This window comes from Molothrus aeneus, chromosome 2, assembly GCF_037042795.1.
Source record: "Molothrus aeneus isolate 106 chromosome 2, BPBGC_Maene_1.0, whole genome shotgun sequence".
Classification (NCBI taxonomy): Eukaryota; Metazoa; Chordata; class Aves; order Passeriformes; family Icteridae; genus Molothrus; species Molothrus aeneus.
The window spans coordinates 45,758,411-45,785,976 of record NC_089647.1 but is presented as its reverse complement, the minus strand read 5'-3'; the positions used below and the strand labels follow the sequence as shown (position 1 = coordinate 45,785,976).

General features: G+C 38.2%; 1 protein-coding gene across 2 annotated transcripts; it reads left to right on the top strand.

Moving 5' to 3' along the window:
• Positions 1-717: 717 nt before the first annotated feature.
• On the top strand, positions 718-27,300 carry MTMR6 (myotubularin related protein 6). 2 transcript variants are annotated; one of them, XM_066544837.1, is made up of 14 exons: positions 718-805; positions 4,292-4,408; positions 6,255-6,417; positions 7,337-7,494; positions 8,198-8,326; positions 9,362-9,496; positions 10,621-10,753; positions 15,369-15,478; positions 16,538-16,663; positions 17,877-17,926; positions 18,727-18,927; positions 19,458-19,592; positions 19,671-19,797; positions 21,589-27,300. In XM_066544837.1, the coding sequence occupies exons 1-14, from the start codon at positions 782-784 to the stop codon at positions 21,847-21,849; spliced, it is 1,869 nt and encodes a 622-aa protein (XP_066400934.1). In that variant the 5' UTR covers positions 718-781; the 3' UTR covers positions 21,850-27,300. The 2 variants fall into 2 exon arrangements, with proteins under 2 accessions (XP_066400934.1, XP_066400935.1); XM_066544838.1 differs by having other exon boundaries at positions 762-836.
• Positions 27,301-27,566: the final 266 nt, after the last annotated feature.

The window sequence follows — 27,566 nt, the reverse complement described above, 5'->3', positions numbered from 1 at the left end:
TCCCCATGGGGGAGAAGACTGGTTCAGCCCATCGACCGATCCCAGAAGGTATAACAGAGTCTTCCCTAACTTCTCCTCATTCTTAACTCACTTTCATATTATTTTTTTACGTCTAGGTGGACTCTGAGTGACTTTAGTTATGTATCTTAGTCAGTGAGGGGCGGTCGTACTTCAGCAGGCAGGTATCTCAGGATAATATCTGAAATAACCTGGTGATGGGATCATGTGTCAGTCCAAGGAGAGTGATTTCGCCGTGGTTGCTGATTCAACAGCAGCACATCTTCCTTTATCTCCCTTGGTTTTCATCTGTTGTGTGGATTTTCAACTGGAAAGCGCCACCGAATTCGTACTTCTGCAAGGGTTTCGACTGAGCCTGGCCGCGGGATCTCCCCTCTGCTCCACCCTCCGTTTAGTCCCCTTTAGTTTGTGCTTTGTGTGAGAGGTCGGGTGCGCCGACCGCGTCCCACCCGGGAATAAGAACCGTGTTTTCCGTTACAAGTTCCTCACAGTTACCTGTTTATCCTTCGTCATTTTCCCACGCCGCCCTCCAGCCATTCCCGCTCCTCAGCCAATCCCTCCCCTCAGCCATTCCCCGCTCCTCAGCCGCTCCCTCCCCTCAGCCATTTCCGCCGCGCGAGGGCGCTGCGGAGCGCGCGGCGCTGGCCCCGCCCCGCAGCCGGCGCGGCCCCGCCCCGGAAGCGCAGCCGGAGCGGCCGCCGGTCCGGCTCCGTGGCGGCGGCGGGAGCGGGAGGGAGGCGGCCGCGGCCGAGCGGGCACCGCCATGGAGCACATCCGCACCACCAAGGTACTGCTGGTGCTGCGGCTCGGGAGCTACGGTAACTGTGCGGACGGGAGGGCCCGCCCAGCCCGGCGCGCCCGCTGCGTGCGAGGGCGTTGTTGTTTTCGCTGCCTCCTGCTGTTTTGTGGCTGGTGCCGCCCCGCGCGGGGCTCTGGAGCGGCCCGGGCCGCTGGAAGGGGTGGAGGGCTCTGGGCGTGCTGCTCCAGTGTGGCCCCGTGTCTGTAATGAGGGGAAGACGCTAAAAATCCCGGTGTGGGGGTTCTTGTGGTGGAGTGGGGAACAGGATAAGCGAGCTGGGAGGGGATTGCATTTGTTTTGTGTGCTCTGGATATGCTTCCGTGCAGCTTTTTCTAGTATTGGAGGCAAATCTGTTGTGAAAACAACCGATTTGTTTTCTCCTTTTTGAATATTCCAGTGTGTGCTGTTAAATACGCAGGCCGTCAGTGCCTGTGTAATGTGTTAGGCTATTAAAAATGTGTCAGCTAAGCTGTAGCTGGCATTTTGGACTTCTGTGGCTTTTATTTCCCATTATTGGTGTGTTAGTCTTCTTTGTATAATGAAGATGCGAAAGGAAGGTCTCTCTTGTTGTGGCTAATCTTTAATTGAGTTTTTAAGTCACAGCTTCTATGGAATTAAATTTCTAACAGTACTTTTCTCACCTTGCTCATCATCCCTGACTACAAAGGTTGCTGAAAAGACTCCCCCTGTCTGTTGGGTCCTGGGAATTGTGATTAATTCTTGAACCTGGTAGTCTGACTTTAAAGTTGATTTATAGATATCTTTAAAAAAGGAGCATTCATAGTTCCTGTCCTAGTACTAGATTCACAACAATAATTACATAAAGGAAAGGGCTTTAAAATTTTTTGAGTAATAACTTATATAACTTTTATATAACTGTGTATAGCTGCTTTTATTTTTCATATACATGTGTATATGTGAAACAGAAAGAAGGTCTTTGATGAAACTACCATTAGTGACACTTTATTAGTCTGAAATTAGATGCACTTTATTAGTGCATCATGCTGACAGATTTGAGATAAAGTTTCTTTATCAGCTGTTTATTTACAAACATGAAAGTCCTTGTTTGGAAATTTAATATTGTATTGTTACAGTCAGTAGCTGATTCCAAAATGAAACCTATACTAAAGCCAAGAAAAGTAAAGTACAACCTGCACTGTGGGTCTTGAAGATTCACTTTGTGTGTAGGTTCAAGCTGGATCTCATGTCAGCTGTTCTGAGACATCCCTGCTTTTTCTAATCTGACAGCATTCCTGTTTTTTCAGTTTAGTTAAGTCATAGTGAAATAAACTTGAAACAAGAGTGCAGTCTTGCACAGATGAACTGCTGTGCAGGGCAGCTGTTATCCCCAGGAGAAGGTGATGGAATAGGTTTTGTAGCTCCTCCAACTTCAGTTTACTGGGAATGTTGAAATTAAAATTTCTTTACAACTGTCCACACAGCTATCTGAAATTGAGTGTATCTTTTTGTGAAATTAAACTGTCCAACAGATTTTATGTTGAATAAGGAAGTGAGGTCAACTTAAAAATCACTTCTGAGAGTTTTATGTTTAAGTAGCAACAAATGATCAAATTCAGTTTATTAAATGTGGTGGTGAAGTAAAGAATATGTGTTTTTTCAATGAATCTTGATAGTATCCTTAAGGATATTTTAAAGCAAAATGTGGTAGAAAAGGCTGAAAATTCTTCAGTCAAACCTGTTTGCATATTTGAAGTCAAATGTGAATTAGTGAAAATACTGCTGGATTTTTTCTCCTGAATATGCAAATTTTTGCTTCGTTTGACTGCTAAATCAACTCAAACAGCAAAAGGAAAAAGTGTATCATAAGCTGAGTACCCATTTAATCTGGTTTGAGTCAAGTTTAAATGAACGTGTCATCTGTGGAGGCTGAATCTAACTCAGTTGTCTTTAATAAAAGTTTATCTGTGACTTGGCTTTCAGAATTCTTGTAGACTTTACCTAGGTAAGTGGAAGTTGGAGCACTAATGCCTGTCCTCATCTAATGTAGAAATGCAGCTTTGAGGAAAGCTGCCTTATTACATGGAGGAGAAGGAAACCTTACATGCCAGGATTTTGTGGGTTGTGTTACTGGAGCAAAGCTGGGGCAGTTTCTGTGCACTTTTCAACTTGCTGGGGAGGTGCAGTGCCAGGTACTGGAGCAGTTATTGCTGCAGATCTGCCCAGTATGGATTCTGTGTTTTGGCTGTGGTGTATTCACTTATGCTGCTCTAAACCTGAGGACTTGGTGGTTTCAGCATGATGTATTTTGGTGTACTGATGCATCTAGTTTCCAATTTTTTTGCTTTCTAAACTGAAATCTGGAATATTATCATAGTGCTGACTTCTAGTATATATTTGTATTTCCTTCATTCTGTTTTGTATTCATTGTTGTTTTTTCAGCTTTTGAAAGCAAAATTGGGCCTTTCTAGATCCTAAATACCTGATTTTTTTTCTGTTTTGTATGTGCTTTTAGTAGGTAAATACATCTGTACATAAGAGTTAAAAAAGGCTTAACATCTGCACAGTAGATATGGGTTCTCCTTGTCGCCTCCTCTGGGTGCTGGTCTTGCTGGTGTGGAAGTTTTTGGAGTTCTGCCATGCATTTAATGGTAGCACAGAGCTTTAACTTGGCATTAATGAGACAATGCTGCCAAGAAATAGAGGAATGCGTGGAGATAAGCCATTTGCCACACTCCTTTCCTGTTCTTGCACACAAAGAATCGAGTAATGCTTGTTTCAAATAGAGCACTCTGTGGAGCCCAGAGTTAGGAGGGGCAGATAAAATACAGGCTATCTAGAAATAGTTATTATTTTGAAATATTTTCCATAAGATTGAGATAACAATGTTGATAGAATGCCAGAAGGAGTTGTTGGCCCTTGTGAGGCTCAAGTATGAATTATCTGCTTCAAATGCCAGCACAGTCCTTGAATTTCTAGGAGTTTTTTTTGTAATTATTAGTAGAATGCTTACATTTCATTAAGAATGCATTTTGACTATGAGGCAAGGTTATAATAATACTGATTTTTGAAGTTGGGGAATTTATAAAAGACAGTACAGAGCTAAAATGGAAGTCAGGTTTATGGCATTGAGTGTGCAGACAGCTAATAAAGCATATTGCTGAGATCAGCTGTTAATTCAGTGCTGGCATCTCAATACCAGGAAACTGTTAGTGCGTGTTTGCTGTGTTTTGGGGAAGCAGCCTAAAAGCTTAGTAATTATTAATTCTTATTTTAGAAAAAACGAAAACAAAAAATAGCTCAATGCTTTTTATTGAAACAGGATATTTGAACTAGTTGGTCTCAAAGCTTGTGACCACTCTAGTTTGGCCTGAATAGCCTTGTGTGTGCTGTCTTATGTTTCCTACCATTTTCAAAATTATTGCACCAACTGACAAAGCCTTAGCTAAGCTGTAATTTAAATTCTTCAGAAATTCAAACTTAACTTTTATTCCCCCCTCCCCTTTTTTGTTACAGGTAGAGCAAGTAAAATTACTGGATAGGTTCAGCACAAGCAATAAGTCACTGACGGGAACTCTGTACCTTACAGCAACTCATCTGTTATTCATAGATTCAAGCCAGAGAGAGACCTGGGTAAGGATAATGAATGCTTGTGGCTCAAAGGCATGGGTCCTCCAGATACATTTCTTCTTCCTGATCTAAGGTTGAATTTGTTTACTAAAATGTTCTTAGCTGTTCTTTCTACTCTCCTCCTTCGTGGTATCATAATAAGTTAATAATTCACAGGTTATGCTCTTGCGTGACGCTGCTGCAGTTGAAATCAGGTCATGTTGAAAGTTTTGACTTTTCCTCAGGCTGCTGTAATTTCTTCTGTAGCTTTCACTGGTATTTCTGAATGCATGTGTGGTGGTTTTCTTTTAATAACTGACTTACACCATGATTCTGAGGCAGGAGTGGGAGACTGATACATAGGTTAAGCATCAGGTTTAAAATTTCAGAGTTAAGTTACCTTGTAATTAGATTCTGTCTTGGTTAAATGAGATAGCAAAAATGCTAAGATCTCAGGTTTGGACAATATTGATGATAACATGCACTTTTTTAGAGCAGTAAGCAGCTGTTTCTTCACAAGTATTCATCTCTGAAATAAAGGGTTTCAGATGGGGCAGCAGCTTCTTGTTGACCAGTACCAATGTTGTGCAGTCAAAGCTGGCTAGTGCATTAGTTTTTGTGCTTACTGCCCTGGTGGCACACATACGGACATCAAGCTGTGGCTCCCATTGGAGTCCAGCCACCTGACTTGAGTAAGTGCCTTAAGTCTTCCATCCTCCAGGATGAAATAGCATCTCCCTGGCTGTTGTTAATTTTTTTTCCTGTAGGTGTATTTTCCTTGATTACCCTTAATCCTGTATCCTGGTTATCTAAGTGCCTCATGGTGCTTTCAAGAAAATTCATTTTTCTATTATTTGTTCTCGGATACAAGGTACACCTTTGTACAAACCAAACTGGGTTTTTGGGGACAGCATGATTCAGAAGCATTACTTGCTTGTTTCTCCCTATGCACTGCATTAAGAGATTTCATTTTGGGGAAATTGAACCCATACGCCAAGTACTGCATTTCTGATGATAATGCAAGTACCAGGTATTATTATCATAATGTCTTCAAGATAGTCTCTTAGGAAATGCATATTTGGCAGCACAGTTTTCAGTTGTCAGTCAAATTCTGATCAGTGTTTAAGAGGATTTGATTGCTTCAGTGAGGTAATTGAAATTCTGTCAAGAACATCTTGTTCAGTTGAGGTAATGTATCTGTGCCTTTCTTCCCAGAGTTGAACCGCTGTTACTTTCTATGTATTTACCTAAATCTTGTGTAGATTTGCCACACATAATAAATCTGTGGAGGGCTTCTGTATGTCCATTGCTGTGACAGTGCTGTTAAAGTGGTCATAAACATTTAGCTGAGAAACTGTCATGTTTATCTAACACAGTAGGCAATATAGGAGATGTTTTTCTTTATTCTATCTGTTAAATACCGAAATTTTGAAATCTTCAGTACATTGAATTATTTTTCCTTACTTCCTTTATTTTGTTTGAAAATTCTGAAGTATGTTTCTGTAGATTCTTAAAAAATATAGATATCCTGTCTGGACATTGCGTAATGAGGTATAAGCCTATCAGTTAACAAAGTTAAAAGAAAACTGAACAACTACAGTGGAGTTTTACATCTCAGTTTTGCACTTAGAGGGACACTTAAAATGATAGAGAAGAGTAACAAAAGTTTTATGCATTTAGTATCCTGATCAAAATGGCCTTCTTGGATTTCTGCTTCTAAATGTATTTCTTTTTATAACTGGCTGACAAAATTAGTCAAAATCCATATTCAGCATTGCTTAGTGTGCTGTCTTGCATCTGCTGATCTAAGTAGTATGTTACTCTTATTTTTCCTCAGCATGCTTACTCTGTGAGTTTTTGTGTGTCACAGATACTACATCATCACATTGCTGCGGTGGAAAAACTTCCTTTGACTACTTCTGGCTGCCCCCTTGTCATCCAGTGCAAGAACTTCAGGATAGTTCATTTTGTTGTACCCAGAGAGAGAGATTGTCATGACATTTATAATTCTTTGCTTCAGCTCTCTAGAACAGGTAATTCTTGTAGCTGTAAAAGACTTTGCAGTATATGAATGTATGAATGGCTAACAAGCTGGGGTGTGTGTGTGTAAACCAATTATCTTTTTTTTTTTTTAAAAAACACACATTATATGAAGTCTCATGTGGGTTTGGTAATAAATAGGTTTTTTGATTAAATATTAATCTGAATAAAAATTCAGAAGCTGCATTGTCTGGCTTTTGTATATCAGTGATACTCCTTAACAGAATGAGAGATTCCTATGTGGTTTTTTGCATTTCCAGTGGTGTTCCTGAAATTGTGAATATAAATGTGTATAGTCTCTCTTAATTGTGTGTTCCATCAATTAAAAACCCACTGAGAAAATCAGTTGTTACTAATTTCATGCAGTTTCAAAAATAAAGCTGAAATTTTATGTTAGAATAACATTACCAGTTCAGCTTTACAAGAGACTTCTGTCAGTACAGTCTTTTGCATTTTCTGCCTTGTGTTTAGAACAGTGCAAAATGTCATCTGTCATAAGTAAATAGCCTACTAGGAAAAACAAAGTTTTTGAAAGCTTTTATTTTTTAAGGGAAACTTTAAAACTTCCTTTTTTTAAGGTCAGTAGATATAAATTTTAGTTCTTGCCTCCCAAAACTGTTTGTTCTTTCAGATCCTGTGAAGTCTTTTAATAATTCTGTCTTTTGCCTTAAGTTTGTCAGTCTTCATTTTGTGACCCTTATGGCTTTAGAAACGTCTGTTCTGAAATAGGTCAAGCACACTCAGGAAAACTTTCATAACCTACTTCTGACTAGGTATCTGTAATTACCAGTTAACTGTAGGATAGTTGCAGAATAGATATTTCAGGCATGTCAAGTATCTATTATTTAGTCTTGCTTCTGTGGATCTTGAAGCCTGAGACTTTCTCTCCATTACATATTCTTTACCTTTTAGCAAAATACGAAGACCTGTATGCCTTTTCTTATAATCCTAAACAAAATGAATCTGAGCAAGTCAAAGGTTGGCAGCTTATTGATCTAGCAGAAGAATATAAGAGAATGGGAGTGCCAAATGATTACTGGCAGTTGTCTGATGCAAATCGTGATTACAAGGTAAGTGTTGTAATGGGAGAATGTTCTGCTCTGCATCTGTTTTGGTGAGGCCTATAGTAAGGAGCTTACTGCCAAATCACTTGGCTTGCTATATAAGCAAGAACTTATCTCTAAGCAGGTAGAGAGAGTTAACTCCTTAATGTGCAATCTCACAACTTCCTGATTGAAGGTGTTCCCAAGGCCTCATTGTGAGAGCGTGTGTGTATGGATGCATGGGTTCTTTGGGATTGTTTTGAGAGATGCTTACCTGTTGGAAGCCCAGCCCCACTGATTCTCGTGCTCTGCAGCTTTGTGATGTCTCTCTCAACTGAGCAGGATTCTACTCCAGCATTTTGCAGTGCTGGTTGTGGTGGTGTGGCTGATTCTGAGATTAGATTTCATCTTACTTTGTAGTCTGCAAGTATTAAAAATGAAGGAAATAATTTCAGTATTTTATTTGAAACACATTCTACTGCAGAGTTGCATTCTTTAGAGTGAATGCTGGTATGGTGATGCTTGGATGTGTAACTTGGATACCAGTTTGTACTACTTTCATCCATGGCTTATCTCCTTTGAGTTGTTTACATTTGTATAAAGAAACATGGTAGTGTTTATCTTTTGTGTCTTAATTCACCTTACATCTTTCAAATTGAATACAGTATAAAACTAGGTTAGGCTTTGTGTCTTGCCTATAAAATCCTTTCTGTCTATCTGTGTCTTTCAGATTTGTGAAACCTATCCTAGAGAACTTTATGTTCCCAGAACTGCAAGCAAGCCCATAATTGTTGGTAGCTCCAAGTTCAGAAGCAAAGGAAGATTCCCAGTGTTGTCATATTATCATAAAAATAAAGAGGTATAGTGTGACTTCTTTTTGCTGTAAAAGTGCTGAAAAGTATTTCTCAACATTTGACAGTAGTTCAAGGGTTGGTGAGGAGGTTCAAGTACAGTGACTTGTATGGCAAGGGTGTGACTAAGGATAACCCTGAATACAGCTGACAGGAGTGGTGCCTAACAGGTTGTGGAGTAAGCCTAGCCAGTTTAAAATAAATCCTTAAGTAATCTGTTGACTCTACTGAAATTTCCAGATACTAACATTAAGGTAACTGAGGATAGCTTTCTCTTAAGGGATCTGTCTTCCTTGATACATCAGAAATAAAATATGTTAGGTCAAAATGGTAGGGAAAAAACCCCAAACAGATAAATCAACAAAATAAAAACGTTGGTTCTTCAAGGAGTTATTTGCAAGGTAAAAAAACTCTACAGGGTAGGAAATAAGATTTTGCAGTGGGTGGTGTAAAGCAGCATGTACCTGTCTCAGCTGTGGAAGGAGCATACTGTCACCTTGCTGAGTTAAAGAATTTTTCCACAAATGTGAAGTTACTAGATGGATTTGAACATAGTTATATCATTATTTGAATATTGGAAGATGTACCTGATACCTTCTGAAATACAACATATCATTGAAATGACATTACAAAAATTACATTAGATGATAACAAATTGCACTTGCAATAATAAAATCATGCCTGCTTTAGTGAAACCACACATAGTTAATGCTGTATTAAGGGAGTAGCTTGCTTTCCTAAAGTATAATTTTTCCAGTCTGTACTTTTGTGAGTTTTTATGTCAATTATGTAAACTGATACCTTGCCCATAAAGATAAACCTGAAAAACTGTTTTGATGAATATTTAGATTTAAGTTGTAGCTACTGTGTTTCAGGGTTTCCAAGGAATGTGCTTAAAAAGTTGGAACACCTGAACTTTATTCAGTTTGCTGGTGCTGTCTGCTGAATGAAACAATTTGTTTCAGTGTCTGTTGAGATTTTGCTAAGCGCTTCAAGTACACATACTAAAATGATGCTGATTTGTTCTTTGTTGTTTCTGGCAGGCTGCAATTTGCAGATGCAGTCAACCTCTCTCAGGTTTCAGTGCCAGGTGCCTGGAAGATGAGCACATGTTGCAAGCCATCAGTAAAGCAAATCCTTCAAATCGCTACATGTACGTCATGGACACCAGGCCCAAGGTATACTTCTGATGCTGCAGACAAGCCTCTCCTCCTGAATATTAGAGTGCAGGAATACCATGTAATTTTGAAAACTTTGGAGCCAAGTAGGAGTCCATCTTGAGCAAAAATGTTGTAAAAATGAGGTTATGCCTCTCTGTTCTGGTGTTTTGATTACTTGCTTTCTTAAAGAGGGTTTAAGGTTCAGCTGGACAGTTGAACCTATCCCAGTAGTCAGCTAGAATTCTCTGAATATGCTGCTACACTTTGAGAGAGGCATTTAAAAATATACTTAAATCATAGTTAAGAAGTGAACAGTTGAGTGGGATCCAGATAATTTTGATTGTTTAAAATGAAATTCAGGAAATGGTGAGCTGTGATGTGGTTTCTTTTGGAATGGGAGAGTACTATGTTCTGTGTAAATGATCTGTACAAGCTGTCTCAAAAGTGAGGAAGTGGAGGAAATTCTGTTTTGGCATTTTGAGGCCATCATAGAATGGCTTGAGTTAGAAGAAGTCTTAAACATCATCTCCAACCTCTGATGAGGTTGTTCAGAGCTCTGTCCAATCTGGCTTCGAACACTTCCAGGATCCACAGCTTCTCTGGGCAATGTTTTCCAGTACCTCACCACCATACTTCATCACTGTCTAGTTAAACTGAATTCTGTTATTTTATTAAGTTATGTTATTACCTGTTACAATGTATGGCTGATTACCACTCTTTAGACTCATCTTCATTTCAATTAGTATTAATTTCACTCAATACAGGAGCTGAAAATGTCTGGGTCTTACTCTTTCCTTTGTATGTGAGATGTTTGTAGTGTCTTTACTCAGAAATATTTGGACACAAAAAAAGGCTTATTAGTTAGGAATCTGGAGAGGAGAATGGGAATTACTAAATGCATTATTCAGATATGTCAGCTCTAAATATAGACTACTTTTTTTTCAATATCTATATACTGTCCTTTTCTTATACTTCAGTGCTTTCAAGCTGATTTGCCACAAACTATATTAGAATCTGTTTATACTATGTGCTCTTGTGTTTTTTTCCCAATGTGTTCAATTGAAATTGCTTGACTTTTGTTTCTTAATTTGATTTTTTTATTCCAGTAATGTTTTTCTGTGTTTTTATTTTCCTCTTTTTAGCTTAATGCAATGGCTAATAGAGCTGCTGGGAAGGGCTATGAGAATGAAGACAACTACTCAAACATTAGGTTCCAGTTTGTTGGCATTGAAAATATTCATGTAATGAGATCTAGCTTGCAGAAACTCCTGGAAGGTATGTTTTAACTGTACTAAAATAGTGTATTGAACACAGGGTGTTTTTCTGAAGTCTTTAATAATAGGTTACACAAACTGCATTGGCATTTCTATGGTTTATTCCAGCTCTGTGTTTAGTACCAGTTTGATGTGCTTTGTGGTAATGAATTACCTTAAACTTCGACCTTCAAACTGTAAACCCAACTGAATGGAGTTATTCTGAGAAAATTGAATGGCAAATATATCTTCAGTGAGCTTTGTTAGTATGTCAGTGAGAGACTCCTGTGTTTTCCAAGTGTGTGCCTGTAGATACATTTTCATTTACAGAATATCAGTTCTACAAGGGGCACTTTGTTCCACAGAATTCACAGTGAGCATATGGTCTGTACAAAACTCGAGCTCTTTGAGGACTTGGTGAGCCCCTTGTGTGCTTGTAGGTGTTTGTAGAGAAGGGGGCAGGGGGAAAGGTGAGCCACTTCACCGTACCACTGCCTGCCTCCTGGTGGAGAAAATGGAGAGGCAGAACTGTGTTCATAATTCTGTTAATATTTTTTAGGTAGACAGCTGAGAGAAAATTTAAGACATTTTGTGGATTCTGAGATTAGAATACAGTGGCAGAAGTGAGGCTTCCACACCTGACACACAATACATGTGTAAGTGCTTGGCTTCTGGAATTACGCAAGTATTTCCAGAGACAGAGAAAGTTTACACTTGTATGGAAGCCTGTTTTGATGAAGACATGCTGTTACATTGATCAAGAAATCTTACAGAGTCGTGGTGTAATCTTTATTTTCATTGATCCTGGATATGCTGCTAACCTATTCTTCAGGCACTGTGCATGGAATCCTGCTGAGCTTTGATAATGTGGATCTTTCCAATTATTCCTGCATGTGTTTTTCTTAAAGAAAAGATGAGAAGCGTGATCCTGAGCTTGAGCTTGTAGATTTTTCATAATCCCCCTTTCTCTTACTAATACATTCAATTCTAGGAAACTAGCTAATAAAACTTGATTGTTTTAACTTTTTAAGAGGCCTGCTCCTGTGTAATAATGTCTGATGCAGAAGTGTGTGCATCATACAGTTAAGCTTCACAGACTTCATATTCCTTCCATTTGAGTTGGCATCCCACCAGCAATACTTACCAAATAGTATTGTAACTGTAACTTTATTTAAGGGTATGGAATATGTTTTAGTTTTTCCTTGTGTGAAGAATTGGTTTGTTTAAACACTGTTGAACAAAATAATGAATAATCTCTGTTGTTTGTTTTCCACATAAGTTTTTTTGGTAAATGAATACAGTTGTTTTACCTCCGTTCATTCTGTATGTTTTCTTAGAGTTTTGCTGAATGCCACTTTAGAAGTAGGAGCACCTTCAGGGGTAGAAAGGACCCTTAAAATTTAGGGATGTCTGCAATAATTTACTCTTCAGCCCCTTGTAGAAATGTGCTGTCAGTGGGATGATCAGGAATAAAATGCCATGAAAATGGTTCACAACTTAAAATGAGGAAAATGCCATTTAGCTTCTGTGTACTCACTTTCCCTGAATGTGCTGGACTGAATGTTCTCAAATCAGAGCGTGATACCAATGATGCTGTTTGTTCAAGCACCACTGTAACTGGGACTGCCCTCAGTTGTTTGGGCTTTTTATAACAAACAACTGTTACTCATTGTTTGGTGTGTGTCCTGCTCCTTGGCTCTGTGTCTGTCTGCCTGATTTCCTTCAGAATCTGCAAATTCCACTGGCAAGCCGAATGTGAGACAAAATCCTTCCCAACATCCTTTTGTAATGGGACTACACCATGGAGCATGCTAGGGGGTTTCAAAATGTAGTCTTCATTTTGGATTCAGCTGTTAATTAAATACCTTGCATGCAGTGGTTCAAAACTTTTCTACAATAGTTTTCTTCAGTGTGAACGTGATGACTCTATCGATGAGCAGACTACAACACTCATGGGAGAAACTTCACATTGACTAAGTTTGTAGCTGTAACACTAAATAAAAAGTTCAGGTTTTATATATTTAAATTAAAATGTTACATAACAGAAAGGCGTGAACTCTGATAAGCAAAAGGGTTTTGGGTATGTCAAGAAGGGAGCATTTCTGCAGAAAATGTTTGGGGAAAAGGCTCAACAGATGTTGCAATCTATTACATATATTTTAATGGTGGAAGTGTGTAAACTGAATGGGTTTTGTGAGTTATGTAGAGTTTTCTGTATAGGGCAAGGGATTATCTAGGTTTTTTTATTTGTTAAAAAAAAGCCTGCCTGCAACCTGCTATGCTTCACTCTCCAGGTCTAGTCACCTCCTGAACTGCTGGCTGAGGCTTTGCTAGTAGTGTGAATAATGACAATCAAGCAAGGGAACATGGAGGTTTTGGGATTCATGTGCATGCAGGGCTTGTGTTTTTTATGGTGTGATCCATATAGGCAGAACTATCTTGAGTCCTATTTATTGTGAAGTAGCTGAATTATCTGACAGGTACTATAAATGGTACCATAAATCATCTTTCACCTTTTAAAAGACCATAAAGAACTAGAAAATAACTTTTTTTTTCAGCATATAAGACTTGGACCAGTACCAATGCATTTGATTTAATCACCAGCTAGTATAAAAACGCCTGTGTTAATTCACAGAAATGGAAGCTAACTCTTGGGGCTCAACATATGTGTTCCTATCTCTGCCTTGGTTTATAAAAATATAGAAATCTAGCTAGGGAATTACTAGTTGTGAAATATTTCTGCCAAGCTGAAAATTCTGATCAAAACCAGGTTTTGACAGCAGTATCTGGGTGAAAACAAACTGAGGGCTGGAAGCCTGTTTATTTTCTAGCTGGAAAGCTTGTGCTGTAAATCATAAGTTACAGAATGTGTAGGTGTGCTGCCATACCTCTAGACATGGCTTTGTCTGTCCAGTCCCTTCTCTACAGAAGTTTTAATTTCCTGATACTTGACTATTTTCAGTTTCTTTCCTTTACCACAGAGTGATGGATGTGTTTGTGTACTGTTGTGACTGATCAAGTGTATGGAACCACTGGTATAGAGAATGACTTGGTCCTTTCAGCTAGCTCACATTCTCATCTATGTCTATTTTCTCCATGTGCCAGATCTTTTGGAAGCAGAACTCTTGCCTAATGGTGCCCTTCAAAGGCAGGGGAAAGCTAGCTTGCTTTTACTTCTTTTATTGATATTACAGACTAACCTTTAAAAGTAGGTCTTCTCTCCTGGGGTTTCTTGATGTTCTATTACCTCATTGTGCTGTGGTTTGCTAGTTAATTTTATGGATGATGAAGATCTGTGGATTTTAGAAAAGGTGCTGCAATACTTATTTGGAAGCCTGTCATTGTTCTAGTATTCAGCAGCACCTCGCACTATGAATCTTCCTGAGCAGTGGGGAGTGTGCCAAAACTTGTTTGACTGAGAGCTGAGAAACATCTAGTGCAGATACAGGAAAGCTCTTGGAGGCAGTGATTTGAGTTCATAACCTTCCTTACATCAAGGGATTTGATTGAATATGAAGCTGCATCACAGAATTACTTGGTGAATTTTGTTCTCTGCTTTTGCTGCTGACTCACTTCCTTCCAAGGCGAGAGATAAAGATGATTTTGCAGCTGTTGTATTCCTACTGCTGATTTTCATCTACAGAACCTTTTTATTTTGATTTACAGCCCAGTGCTCTAGAATCATTAAATCATTTAGGTTGAAAAAGACTTTTAAGATCATCAAGTCTAGCTGTTAAGTGTAGTGGAAAGTAGGCTTCTACTGTAGAAGAGGCAGGTATTTTTGTAGCTAGGAGCCTTGGGTGTCTTTTCTTAGAATTACACATAGCTGAAGTTATGTTAGCAGATTTTTTTAATTCCAGAAGTTTGTCATGTTTGAATAGTAAGGTAATTGTGTGAGTTGTTATTCAAAATTGTACAAGAAACAGGCTATCTGTCTTACGTGTGAATTGGTTCTATGTGAGAATCTTTCAGTCTACCTCTGCATCTCTTGCTGCTACACTGCAAAGCATCCTTCCTTTAATTTGAGTTCTTCCTTGCTCTCTGAATTGACATTATTGTTACAGGATCAAGTAAATTAGGTAAGAATGATAGAGATCAGTTAGAAATGCAGTGTGTCAAGTGTGAAGGTAGACAAAATTTCAGTGGATTTCATTTGTCCCTGTGTTCTTGTACTGCACTTACTTTATTCTCCTGTGCAGGGTGGAGGTGACGAAACTCTGGCAGTGTGACTCCTCTGAACTGTGTATATTGTCTGGATGCAGCTGCTTCCCTACTACTAGTACTAATTAAGTATTTCCAATGAGCCTTTGGCATTTGCATTGCCTTCTCTGGTGACAAGACTAAGGCTTTCTGGTGGGAATAACCAGTGTATTTACTTGGAATGTTATTTTGTCAAAAAACCACAAAGATCTTACTCTTGCAGCTCATGGTTATATAGTTCTACAGAGTTGAATTCTGACTGGAGAACATTTTGTAGTACTCCTCCCTTAACCATTTGATTAGAAATCTTTCAGGAAACCACCATTCAACTTAGAACATAGGGGATTAGATACAACATGCAATTATTCTTCTTTCTCCATTGCAGGGTGTAGGTAGCTACAACTGCTTAAGGCTTTTTAACTCTTGATTTCTTTCAGTCAGTGGCACAAGAGGTTTGTCTGTCAATGACTTTTTGTCTGGTCTGGAGAGTTCTGGATGGCTGCGTCACATCAAAGCTGTGTTGGATGCTGCTGTCTTCCTAGCCAAGGTAACTTGCATGCTGCTTCTTTCTTTGGTGGGAAGTTGACTTCCTACCAGAAAAATTATGCTTAATATTATGTAATGTGTGAAATTCTGCAGCTGACTTTTTTGGAGATAGGTGTTTAGTGTATATATACCAGTACATCTAATATGCTGGTTAAAGTATTATATGTTTTTTTATGATTGGAGATGTTAAACATTCCAGCCAATGCTCTGGGATTTTTTGAATGCTGTTTGCTCATCTTGTTGGGAGACAAAGGGATTCTTATGCTTCCTGCTCCTCTAGATATTTTTGAAAAGTGTAACCAGTTTGGTGGTGGATGGAACAAACTATTATTTAGTATACTCTGAAAAGTGGAACTGGGGCAGTAATTGTAGAGCAGCCAAGGTGGCTATGCTGACTTCATTTGGCAAGGAAATAGGATTCTGTGAATAATTCAGAGGAACAATTGCCTTTGCCAAGCACTTAGGAAGCCAAGCGCTTGATCTGATGGTAGTGGGTAAAGAAAAAACCTGGATCTTTGTTTTTGCTAGGTGAAATAACAAGGAGTTATCTCAGTTAAAAGTGGGTGATTGTCCTAATGATGACCCTCAAAAATGTCTGAGCCAACAGGAGCTGAAGCTGATGAGCATTTCCTAGGCCTTTACTATCATGTAGCATAATGATGAACAAGTGGTTTCTTTAATGATGAGTTAATGTCGTTTGGGTTTTTTTTAATATGTACTCAGTAATGTATAATCTAATTATTGTTCGGTTTTCTTGTAAATTTAGTTTTATAAGGGGGAGAGAGAGAACTGGGAACCCCTGTAGAGGTTAGTTTATACAGAAGTGGTAGTGGAATTTCTTTTCTTTTCAAGGAGTTTTCTATACTTCTATGGAGACAAGTTCATACTTTCTGATACTATTAAATCTTTTCCTCATATTAAACATTTTTCTAGCTTTGTTAAATAAGATGGCCTATTGTATGAGTTGGAAATAAATATAGATTTTTTTTAAAATTTATTTACTGGTTTTTGACTTCTGTCTAGAAAAGAACATTGATTAAGAAACAACTGTGTTTTGCAGGCAATAGCAGTTGAGAGTGCAAGTGTATTGGTACACTGTTCAGATGGCTGGGATAGGACTTCCCAAGTTTGTTCCCTTGGAGCTCTCTTGCTAGATTCCTATTACAGAACAATCAAAGGATTCATGGTAAGCAGACCATTGCAATGTTGAGTTGTTCCTTGGTAAAGAAAGGCTGTAAAATGTTTGAGTGTGAAAGGGAGCAAATGTACTGAATTTTTTTTTTTTTTAGTTTAAAGTGTAAAGTGGGAGTTGCAGTATATTGATAAATACTTCATACAGATATGCTTTGCTACATGAAAAAAAAATCTTTAAAATCTGAAAAATTGAAATACAAATAGCAAATTGCTTTAGTCACCCTGCAGAAATGTTGCAGTGGTTGCCTTTTGCATCCCAGCAAGTCCCTTATCTATGACATAGAAGGATTCCAAAGTGTTTATGTGAGGTGGTGCACATACTAAATTACAGCAGCTCTGTGCTGCTGTAAAACAACATTTTTGTCTGTCTCCAAAACAACATTTTTAAAATCTGAAAATGATAATTCCCACAGTGATAGAGACTTAAAGATGTCTAAGCAATCTAAATTTGTCATCTTTTTATATTGAGAGAAGAATTTCATTACGATTATTCCAAATTTTAGACTAGGAAAATCAACAGTGTTCTGCAATGACAAGGCAAGGTGTTATGGGAACTCCTCAAGGATAAAATTAGTTCAATGTATTGTTTAGATCTAACTGTCACAAATATTACAAGCACTGAAAGTGAAGTTGAGGAAGAATTAGAAGAGGATTAATTTGTTGTGAATAGTGAGAATCTTTAGGGAAGTAATTTAATCTTTTTGGGTTTTGATTAATCCTTGCTTTCAGTTAAATTTCTGTGATGGTCCTTTGTTCGTTTTGGTGCTTGATAGTGTGACCAAAGTGAGAAAAGAAGATAGTGTTGATATGAGCAAACTTACTGTTATAAGTGTTAGAAAGAATATATTATGTGGTTTTATATAAATTATGGTAGCAGGCATGCAGTACTAACATTTTTCTTATTCTTTGCCATAGAAAGTTAATAACCTACTAGTGAAGTCATGCAACATTTTTCTTAAAATTATCGGTTACCTGATTAGCAAGTTGCTTAACTTTTTTTACTAGTTTTTTACAAATGTACTTTGAGAATCTTGTGAAAAGCTTCCAAGAAAATAAAGAAGTTACAAAGTGATAAATAGTTGTTTCTATTGTAACTTACTCTACTCAGATTTAAAGTATAATATATTGATATCCTGTGGGGTTAGTACTGTAGGTGTAAGATTGAGTAATATTTTACATGAGATTTTGGTTTTTTTGCCCTCTAGGTCTTGATAGAGAAAGACTGGATCTCCTTTGGGCACAAGTTCTCTGACAGGTAGTTCACTCCTCTGATATAGTAAAGTGTATACAGCAAACTGGGCTAAGTGTTCTTAAACAAAAGACAGCTTGTAAATGTTGCATTTCTAGCCACACTGCACCAGTTCAGCAATGAGTAAGCTGTTTTCAGTACACAAGGCACTTCTCCTGCTGCCTACAGTGTATTGCAGTTTATACCTATTGGATAATTGATTTATATTGCAGATGTAAATTTTTAGTGCTACTGGTGCTTGCTTGCAGAAGTTGATGACTGCAGCAAGGTTTGCACCAACGTATAGACAGTGCAAGACCAATCTAAAGCTACGTCCCAGCTATTTAGGCAATATGAAACACATAGTTTTGGTATCTTTAAAGATAAGTTTGCATTTATGTTTACTTTGATGCTGAAGTCACACCTACCTTTAGAAGTCCTGTATGTTAAGAGTTCTGTTTTTTCCCTTGATCTGCCTGTCATCAGCTATGACAATAGCCTTGCTGCTATTTACTGCTTATTAATTTGCTTTAGCTGGTAGACTCCATATATTGACTGTGACAGTATTAGACACAAAGGAACTTAACTGTCTTATGTTGCTCTTTTGTACTTAATATAGATGTGTGATTACTTATAAGTCAGAAAAACAGGTCAAATATAGACTTATTTCTATTCAAAAATTGCCCCAGTTCTTGAAGTTAGGTGCTCAATTTCCAAATCAAAGCTAGCATCAAATCAAGGTACTGTCATTTAAAAACAATTGCAGCTAAGACTTCCTTGATTTCTTACTTAAACCAGTTTCAGTCTGTCTGTGGAATCTTTTTCAGATGTTGTCAGTTGGATGGTGATCCGAAAGAGATCTCGCCAGTGTTCACCCAGTTTTTAGAAAGCGTGTGGAATCTCACCGAGCAGTTTCCACAAGCCTTTGAGTTCAATGAAGCTTTCCTCCTTCAAATCCATGAACATGTCCATTCATGCCAGTTTGGTAACTTCCTTGGAAACTGTCAGAAAGAACGAGAAGAGCTAAAGTAAGCAGGCACATTCTAATGTGTCTTTTGTTTGTTCTGGCAGACTAAGAACTTCGTGAATCTTCTTCATTTTAGACTCTGAGTAGAGGAAGGATTGGTAGTATTGAAACCTATGTTGAACTGCATCAGGGAAGAAGGCTGAAGACAGCCTTTCTAATTCTGGTAGAAAATCACATTTCTTTTTCATAGGGAAAGTTAAGGTTTTCCTGCTCATCTGTTTTTGGGGTTTCTTTCCCCCCTCTAAAAGTAGGTAACCTGAAGTTAGGAGGTATAATGTAATTTCCTCTCCCAACTCTTTTTAGCTAACCTTACAATTCTGGCCTGTTCAAGACTACTCATTTAGAAGTACTAGTAAGATATCTTCAATGCATTTAGCTGGAAAACTTCTGTGAAATTTTTATCAGTTCCTCTTGCATTGTATTTTAAAAGTATTTGTTTCAAGTAGGCAAAACTTGCACATCATAAGCAGTTATCTTCTGCTTGTTTGCTTGCAGTCAAGTGTGTTGACCTCTAACTTTTTTTGTTTTAAGACTAAAAGAGAAGACCTATTCCTTATGGCCATTCCTGTTGGCTGAACAGAAGAAATACCAGAATCCTCTGTATAATCCAGACTTTTCTCCAGAACTAACGCTTTTGGAGCCTAATACAGTATCATTCAATTTTAAGTAAGTTTAAATAAAATACATTATCTTTTCTTCAGCTCTGTCTTACCTTGCAAACCTAAAAGTGTGTGTTTTGTGCAGGTTTTGGAGAAATATGTATCATCAATTTGATCGAAGTATGCATCCCAGGCAGTCTGTGTTCAACCTTATCATGAATACAAGTGAGCAAAATAAACAACTGGAGGAAGACATTAAAGAACTGGAAGCTGTAAGTATTACAAAATAAGTGTGTGCCCTTGTGACCTGTTCTTCAGATTATAGTTGTTGCAGTGCTGCTGGTTTTCACCTGAATGTCACTGCCGTATGGCCTAGCACTTACTCTGTGGGATGGTGACTTGGACTTTCACTGCTTGTTTCTATGATGAGTGCTCTAAGGCACTATTTATTCTGCTTTATTAATGAGCTCTGTTATGTAAAAGTGCTATTATCAAAGCCTTACTGAACACAAGTTTCACAGAAGCTTAGCTTGCATTAAACTATTTTGGATAACAGGGTATCCATGTAGCTACAGCTGTGTTGCTAAAGTAAGGAGATTGAAAATGTTTTATTTCTATTATAGCTACTAAAATGGAAGCAGTAAGTATTGTTCTTCTTTTAACTTCATATGCAGGTGCATGCTGTTGTAAGTCATCATAATTATGGGTCATGTACATTGTAATGGTTTTATGAAGACAGGGCTTAATCCAGAGACCAAATGTCTATAATTGACTTGTAGGTGGTGCAGTAAACAGCCAGGAAAGGCTGATTGATACTTCTGTTACAGTCAGTTAAGGTGCTGAAACTTCTGAATAATGCCTTTTAAGGAATGCAGAAGTCTTCTGATAATCAGTTTTAATACTTGTGTGTGGACAGAAATGGTAACACAACTCCTGTGTATTATGTTGGAGGGGAGAGGGAGGGGAAGTACAGCTTTTCTAGGAGGAAAGATTTTATTAGACTGATCCTACTGTAAAGTAATGAATGCAGGTCACTTAATCTAATACTGTTTCAAATCTTAATTTTATATTTAAAAAAATTTATACAATTGAAGCAGCAAGGTGAAGAAAACTCAAAAAACAATCTAAAGAATAAACAAGAGGAAAGTAGTCTCAGCTCTGAATTTTCTAGAACCTCATTCCATGATATTAACTTCACCTGAGCCTACATTTGTCACTTGAGAGATCATGAGATATAGTTGTTTGAAATCCTGATGTCGACTTTGCTACTGCTGTTTCTATCTATAAAAAGTTATAGATGGAAACAGCAGTAGCATGAGACTAAATCCAGAGACACCAGTCTTCTGGATTTAGTCTCAGTTCTAATCAAATACAAACAGATCAACAAACAAATCTGTTCAGTTAACTAGTGTAGCCTCCCAGTTACTGGGTGAGTTTGAATTAAAAACAAAAATGAAGTAAGCAAACAACCCAAACCATATAACTGAAAAATCCCTTCATCCTAATCTTCCCTCTTCTCTTGCTCATGCTGGCACGACACATCCTTTTCTCCTTTCCTGTGTTTTAGTTGACATTTTTTAGAGTATTCATGCATTTGAACAAACTGTATTGGCATTTTTTAGATCTAAAGGAAAAAGTCTTTTAGAAGGTTTTTAGGAAAGATAGAAGGGCTTTAGATATCAAGCTGCTTTATCACTAAGAGACTCATGGTCTTTAAGAGATTGCAAGATCCCTGCTTGCTACAGTGCCAAGGTCTGTCTTCGTCTGCTTCTACTCCAGAAAGTATTTCCATCTTGATAGCAACCAAATAAGGGGCAAGCCTGGAATAACCTCTCCTTCTCTGGGGATATTAATAGGCATTCTTTGTCTTCTGCCCTTCTGCAAATTTTAAGCCAGCAGTGCTTGTAGCATCAGCACTAAACTGTGGGGAAGAAGCTGGGGTATGTAAGAGTTCTGCAGACACTGAGTTGGCCAGCAAAAGAAGGGGATACATTTCCTTTAAAAGCACAGTGTCATCAGTAAAGAGTCATGCCCGCTGTTAGTAACTGCTCATTGTATTTCAGAAAATAAAGCAGAGAAATGGGCGGTCAGATGTGGTCCTTGTGAAGGAACAGGAGCAGATGGCTCCTCCTGCCCCCGTGGCTCTGAAATCCCCTCCGTGCTTCCAGAAGGAGCAGCCGCCGATGCCGGTGAACGATGCCGTGCGAACTATAGAGGGCAGCAACACAGCAGACAATCGCTACAGCGAACTGGTGTCCGAGTTCTCCAAAGCCGAGCCTGCCGTTGTCAGCTTGGAGTACGGAGTGGCCAGGATGACCTGCTAATTCACATCTGGCACTGTGTTCTTCTAGACTGATTAAATGGAGAGATGGGTCATTTTCAGGATGGGTCTGTGCTGCATGACCAAAGCACGATTTGTATATCAGCAAGTTTTGTTAACGTAGACTAGAACAGCATGCTATTTGTCAGGTGTTTGCTGTTCTTTTAAGGGGGGGAAAAAAGATGTAGTTGTCTTTTTGAAAGAAATAAGGGGCATTTGGTAAGTAGTGACTGAAAATCAAGGAATGTTATGTCTTTGGACTTAGGTCAGTTTGCACTAAATTGATTTAAATAGTAATATTACTTTATTCAGTATAGGAAACCACAGATGGTCTTTCACAAATTGATTTTATTTGGACAAAAAAACTTGAACTTTCTATTTTAGGAACTGAGGCTATGTGTATATATCTCATATGAATACGTATTCCCTTACTTAGTGTCACCCACTACTAACTTTCAGTGTATTAAGTGCCATGGAAAAGTATGACATATTTCAAATCATAAATAGTTGGCCTTAAAACTGTCAGATCAATGATTTTGTCCTTTACTACTGCAGTCTACCTGGCTCTGTTTACATTGTATTTGCTCAAATTTTTATATCCTTAAAACAGGACTGAATATAAAGAATGAAGCATGCCTAAGCTGGCACAGCCTTTCAGCAAATAGCTATATGAATGTTAACTTATCACTTGAGACTGTGTTTTTTCTTCCATTTGCTCTGTTGTTTAAAATATAATAGATTGACCTGATTTTCCTCTCTGGCAGCTCAGTAGATTGAGCATCATTAAAGCTGCAGGTTGTCTGACTTTAGGTGTTTTGATTTGTGGCAAGGTATTTAGGTGTAAAATAAGATATGCCACATAAGAGAACAAAACTAGCCAATAACTGAATAATCAGGTTCATTCAGATTGTTTGCTGTGTGCTGTGGAGTTGTTCAAGGTGCAAGAATGCAAGCAAAACTTTTGGAAATAGTTGTTCCCAAGTTAAAAGAAGTCACATGTCTGAAGCTAATGAGAAACCGAGTGCTTCCTAAATGTTTTATTAGAAGAAAACTTTGGTTTTTTGTGAAAACCCTTCTCATTTTGTAAAAACTTGTCCAACCTGTGCATATTTAAAGTAATTTTAGTATCTGGAAATTTTTATGTATTTGGAGACAGGACAAAACTACTTCTAGCAGGATGCAGTAGAGATCATGGAACATAAGAAAAAAGGGGAAATTCACAGTTTGTGTGCTTAACTATGTATCTGTAACCTTCTGGTAAGGGAGAAGGTTTTCTGAAATTTGTCTTATGATAGATTTTCTGAGCAGGTAAGAGAATTAGGAAGAAAAATATTGGTGCCCAGTTCTTAAATAGAGGTATGAATTATAAGTTTGGGTATTAAGATCCCTAATTATGTTAGATTAATGCTACTAATCATTTACATCTTGATTTAAATAATATTTGGTTTCAAAGGACAATAATTTCATTCTCATCCTAATCCCTGAAGTGTGTTTTGTCACAATTACTGGTGTGCACAATTTGGCATAATTTGGCAGCATTTCCCTCTGCACCATATTGGATCCAGGACTCTTAGCAAGGCCAGTATAGGGCAAGATCAAGATGCACTTGTGGGGCTGTCTGGGAAAAACCAGCTGTGACTCTTGTATTTGGCTATTAATTCACTCATTTCACTAATTGATTTTTGAAACATAAGCATTCTTATTTTCAAAGATATAAGCATAGTGTCACATTAAAATATATTATCCACTTACTTAAATACATTTAGAATGTCTCCACTACAGGTTTTGATAGTTTCATGTTTGCACAAGTGGTGCCTTACAGGGTTGCAGCAAGAGAGGTTTTTGTGCCTTGTTATTTATTGTCTCCCCTTCTCCCTCACCTTCTGTATTAAATTTGTTCTGTGGTTTTCCTTTGTAAAAACATGTTGTATATTAAGCTTGTATTATATCACAGTAGTGAAACAAACTTATTGCTGACAATATAGGTAAGTGTTACCAAGTACCAAGTGTACTTGTTTTAATATTTAGCTGCTCTGGTGTGCCATGTACACTTTTCCTATTTATTGTTTAGAGTTTATAGACTCAAAAGATTATATTAAGCTTTTTTGCAAATATTGTTGTATGTTGTTTTTACTTTAACAGCCATCTGAGTGCCCCTGTATACAGGGGTTTTGGAGAGAAGATATGTTCCCTTTCAGTACTGTTACTTGGAGTTTATTTCAGTCTTCAGGTCCTTTTTATTGGCAGAATTCACTTCTTAGGGAAAGGAACTGGAATGTGTTTTTATTTTAAATCATGGTAGGCATGTTAAGTCACCTTTAAAATGCCATAAAACTGCTCAGGCACTGAGCTTGTTTCTTGATCAAAAAATACAATACTTCCTGATCTGAAGTAAATATTTTACTTCAGTTAATATGTAAATAGAGTTTTATAAGACTGTTTTGTAGAGCAACCACTTTCTAAGGTTCAGGTAGCCCTGCCAGCTCAACCCCCAGGGTCACCAGTGAGGAAGGTTCCTGCAGAGAGGCATCTGTCTCTTCTCATTTGCTGTTAGGCCTAAGCCAAAACTACCTAAAGCACATGGGACCTGTGGTGCAGTGAATAGTTGGTAGTCAAGTGAGCTCCAACAGAAAGCTTGGCAGGATGGCCAAGACTCAGCACAGTGGGGCTGTTCTGTGTCCTTCAAGAAGGATTAAAAAAAAATCAAGTAAGTTGACTGTAAAATTGTGACAGAAGCCTAGGAACAAGAAAGAATTTGAATTCTAATTTCAGTGGATGAGCTTTTTCTTCATCATGAATATGCTACTCCAAGAGCAGTTACATACTGAAAGGCACCTCATACAGATCAAAATAATGTGCAGAACTCTCTCTTTCAGGCTGTGACATTAGTTTGTGGTCGGTATGCTCACCAGTTGATTGGGAATATAATGTCCCAGACAGAAAGTTGGTACATTTGATTCTGCTCCATAGGTTGCAAGACTTTGGCACCTGTCAGTTCTGTTTGTCTTAAGGAAGTCTCCTTAGGTGAAGTTTTTGGGTTTCTACATTCTGTGCTCTGCTTGATCTTTTTTCTTTTAATGAATCAAGCTGATAGTCTCACCTGAGAAAACTGATTTCACTTTTGTACTCCAGGCAATTTAAAATATTTATTTCATTACTACCAAAAGAGTTGGGCTTATTTTTTGGGAGGCTTGCTAGTGTCATAAGGTATTCTTCAATACAATTTTAAGTATCCAACTGTTCTGTTTCGTAGGGCGACTGCCAAATCGACAGACTAAGAAATTAATTAGGCAACACTGAACTGAGCCTGTGCATTTTCTACACATGTCCAATTACTAGTGACCTAAATCTAGGGCAGAAGCCTGAAGTCTGGAGAGTCCTTTTAGAGAACTGGAACTGCAGTCCTTCCATAAAACCACACAACCCTGTGTGGAACAAATGCCCTGATAGAATGGCTTTGCAGAGGTAAAGCTAGTACAAATCAAACTGTGACAGTTTTATGTGTCTCCTCCTCAGGGTAAGCGCAGTGGAGAATGCCTTGCTGGGAAAGGTGATGTGTTCTTCCTCTCTAGTTGCTGTTTTCCTGAGGCCTTTTAATAATGTAACACATCAGCAAATCTCTGAGAATTTGCTCCTCCCATTCTGGTAACTCGAGCACAAAACTGGCTGCACAGCTGGGCTGAAGTGGGACTGGGGTAGCTTGGCTTATCTACTGTCCTCTTAAGGAAGTGATATAAATAATATAAGGAAACTCAATGTTAAAATAGCACAGGGCACATGCTGTCAACATCTGTTCTTCAGAGTGCTGCCCTGCTCTGGAGCAAGTGTGACTGGCGTAAGGGCCTCTCGTAAGCATGATTGCTTTCTAGTTAGTTTAAAGTAATCTGATTTCAAACTAGATCATCCCCCCAGTGGTATTTATAGATCTTTAGGTCAGAACCTAAAGGTTGCTCTTAAAACTCCTGTTTATTTGCTAATAGTTTTAAACCTGTGGCTGATCATAGGCTAAGTGTACTGGTTGTGAAACCTATATTAACCTTTAGGATTAAATCTTTAGATTGAAGTCTGCTTGGACTTGCTTTCACCATTTATGCCACACTTTTCTCCTAGTGTTGCTTATTGTGGTGCTTGACATCAGTCAGATGTAATGGGCTTCTTAATGCTCTGGATGTTTCAATAACCTGAGAGACTGTGGCTTTCTTCCACTGCTCTGAAGGCTCACATCAGCCTCAGTGAGCAGTGTGAGTGAACTCATGCTTCATCTAGATAGCTTGACCTGCCTCCATGTTAAATAACACTGAAAATCAGCGCAGCATCATCACTCAGTGCAGCTTCTGTACGCACAATAGGCTTAAAGAAAGGAATGTAGTCAGGGACCTGTGTCACAGCATGTAGCAAGGAACAGGACACTGCAGGACTATGACTCATAAAGTAGAAGCAGTAAAGCTGTTCTGATGTCCAGCAGCAACTCAGGGACTTGAGGTGGAAGGTTAGAGGCGTACTGCTTCTGAGATCACTTTCCAGGTCCCGGAGAATTTAGTGACCTGGTCTGTGAATCACATATTTCTGAGTAGTTCTGTACTGGCATCGAGGAGCAAAAAATGTATATGGAACTGTGTTTCTTAATCTACTGGCTTCACGTAATAGTGTCCTGATGGTGATGTTGAAATTGGAGCACAGTATCTTGTTTATTCTTGTTTGTATTTTAACTCTTGAGGTCAGTTGCATACTGTTTATAACTAAGTGGGATTATAGTTTTGGCACACACTGTTTTCCTTGTTAATGACAAGCACGTACGCATCTTGTGCTTTGTATCTCTGCATATATTTCTGCTGAGTGCTTTTCTTGCAAGCAGGCAGTCTTGGTGAAGTCCCATGATGCTGCTCCACCAAGAATTCCTCATTACCTAGCACTACAGATTGCTTTTCTTGCTCTGTCTTACTATTGCTCTTCAGCCTTACAGTTTATCTTTACAGCTGTCTGTTGACAATGTCCCTTGACAAGCATCTTTCCATTGAAGAAAATGGGTTCAGCATTTTTCCATCTCTCAGGGATTTTTACCCCTGAACTAGTGAACTTGAAAAATAGTGCTTACTCTCCCCTTTGGGGCTTCTGAGTGCCTCTTGACTTCCACAGTTGGTTTGGTTACACATTTTAAATTCAGATGTGGCTATTTTAAATAAAGAAATTAAAAACTTAGTCAAATAATAGATGTGACAAAGGGAAAGAGAATTTTTCATTGTAAAATATCTGGAAAGACTGGCTGTTTCACTAACATTTATTGCTCTATGTGATGCTTTCTGTAAAAGTCATTTATCTGTGTGCTGGGATCATGCTTGATGTATATTCCTGAAGAAACTTCAGCAAATGGAATTTTGTAACAAGTATTTTATTTGTATGTGTTTTCAAAATCCATAAGGCTTAAAATAAAGTGATCTTAATATTGCCAATCTAACTGGACATTAAATATTTACAATAGCATATATAAGCATTTATAATAACTGTGTGTAAGCATTAAAATTTTAATTTTATGGATTAATCATACCTGATACAGAGTACAGAAATGAGTTGACCTATTTATTAGGCTCTTGAATGCTTCTGTAGCTTTTAGATACTGGAGATGGCTCAGCTTTGTGTTACTGAATCTTGATTGCTGCCCTGTTAATTACAGGCACTTCTCTGATCTTAATTTAGGACTTAACTGTCAGGAGAGTGCTGTGT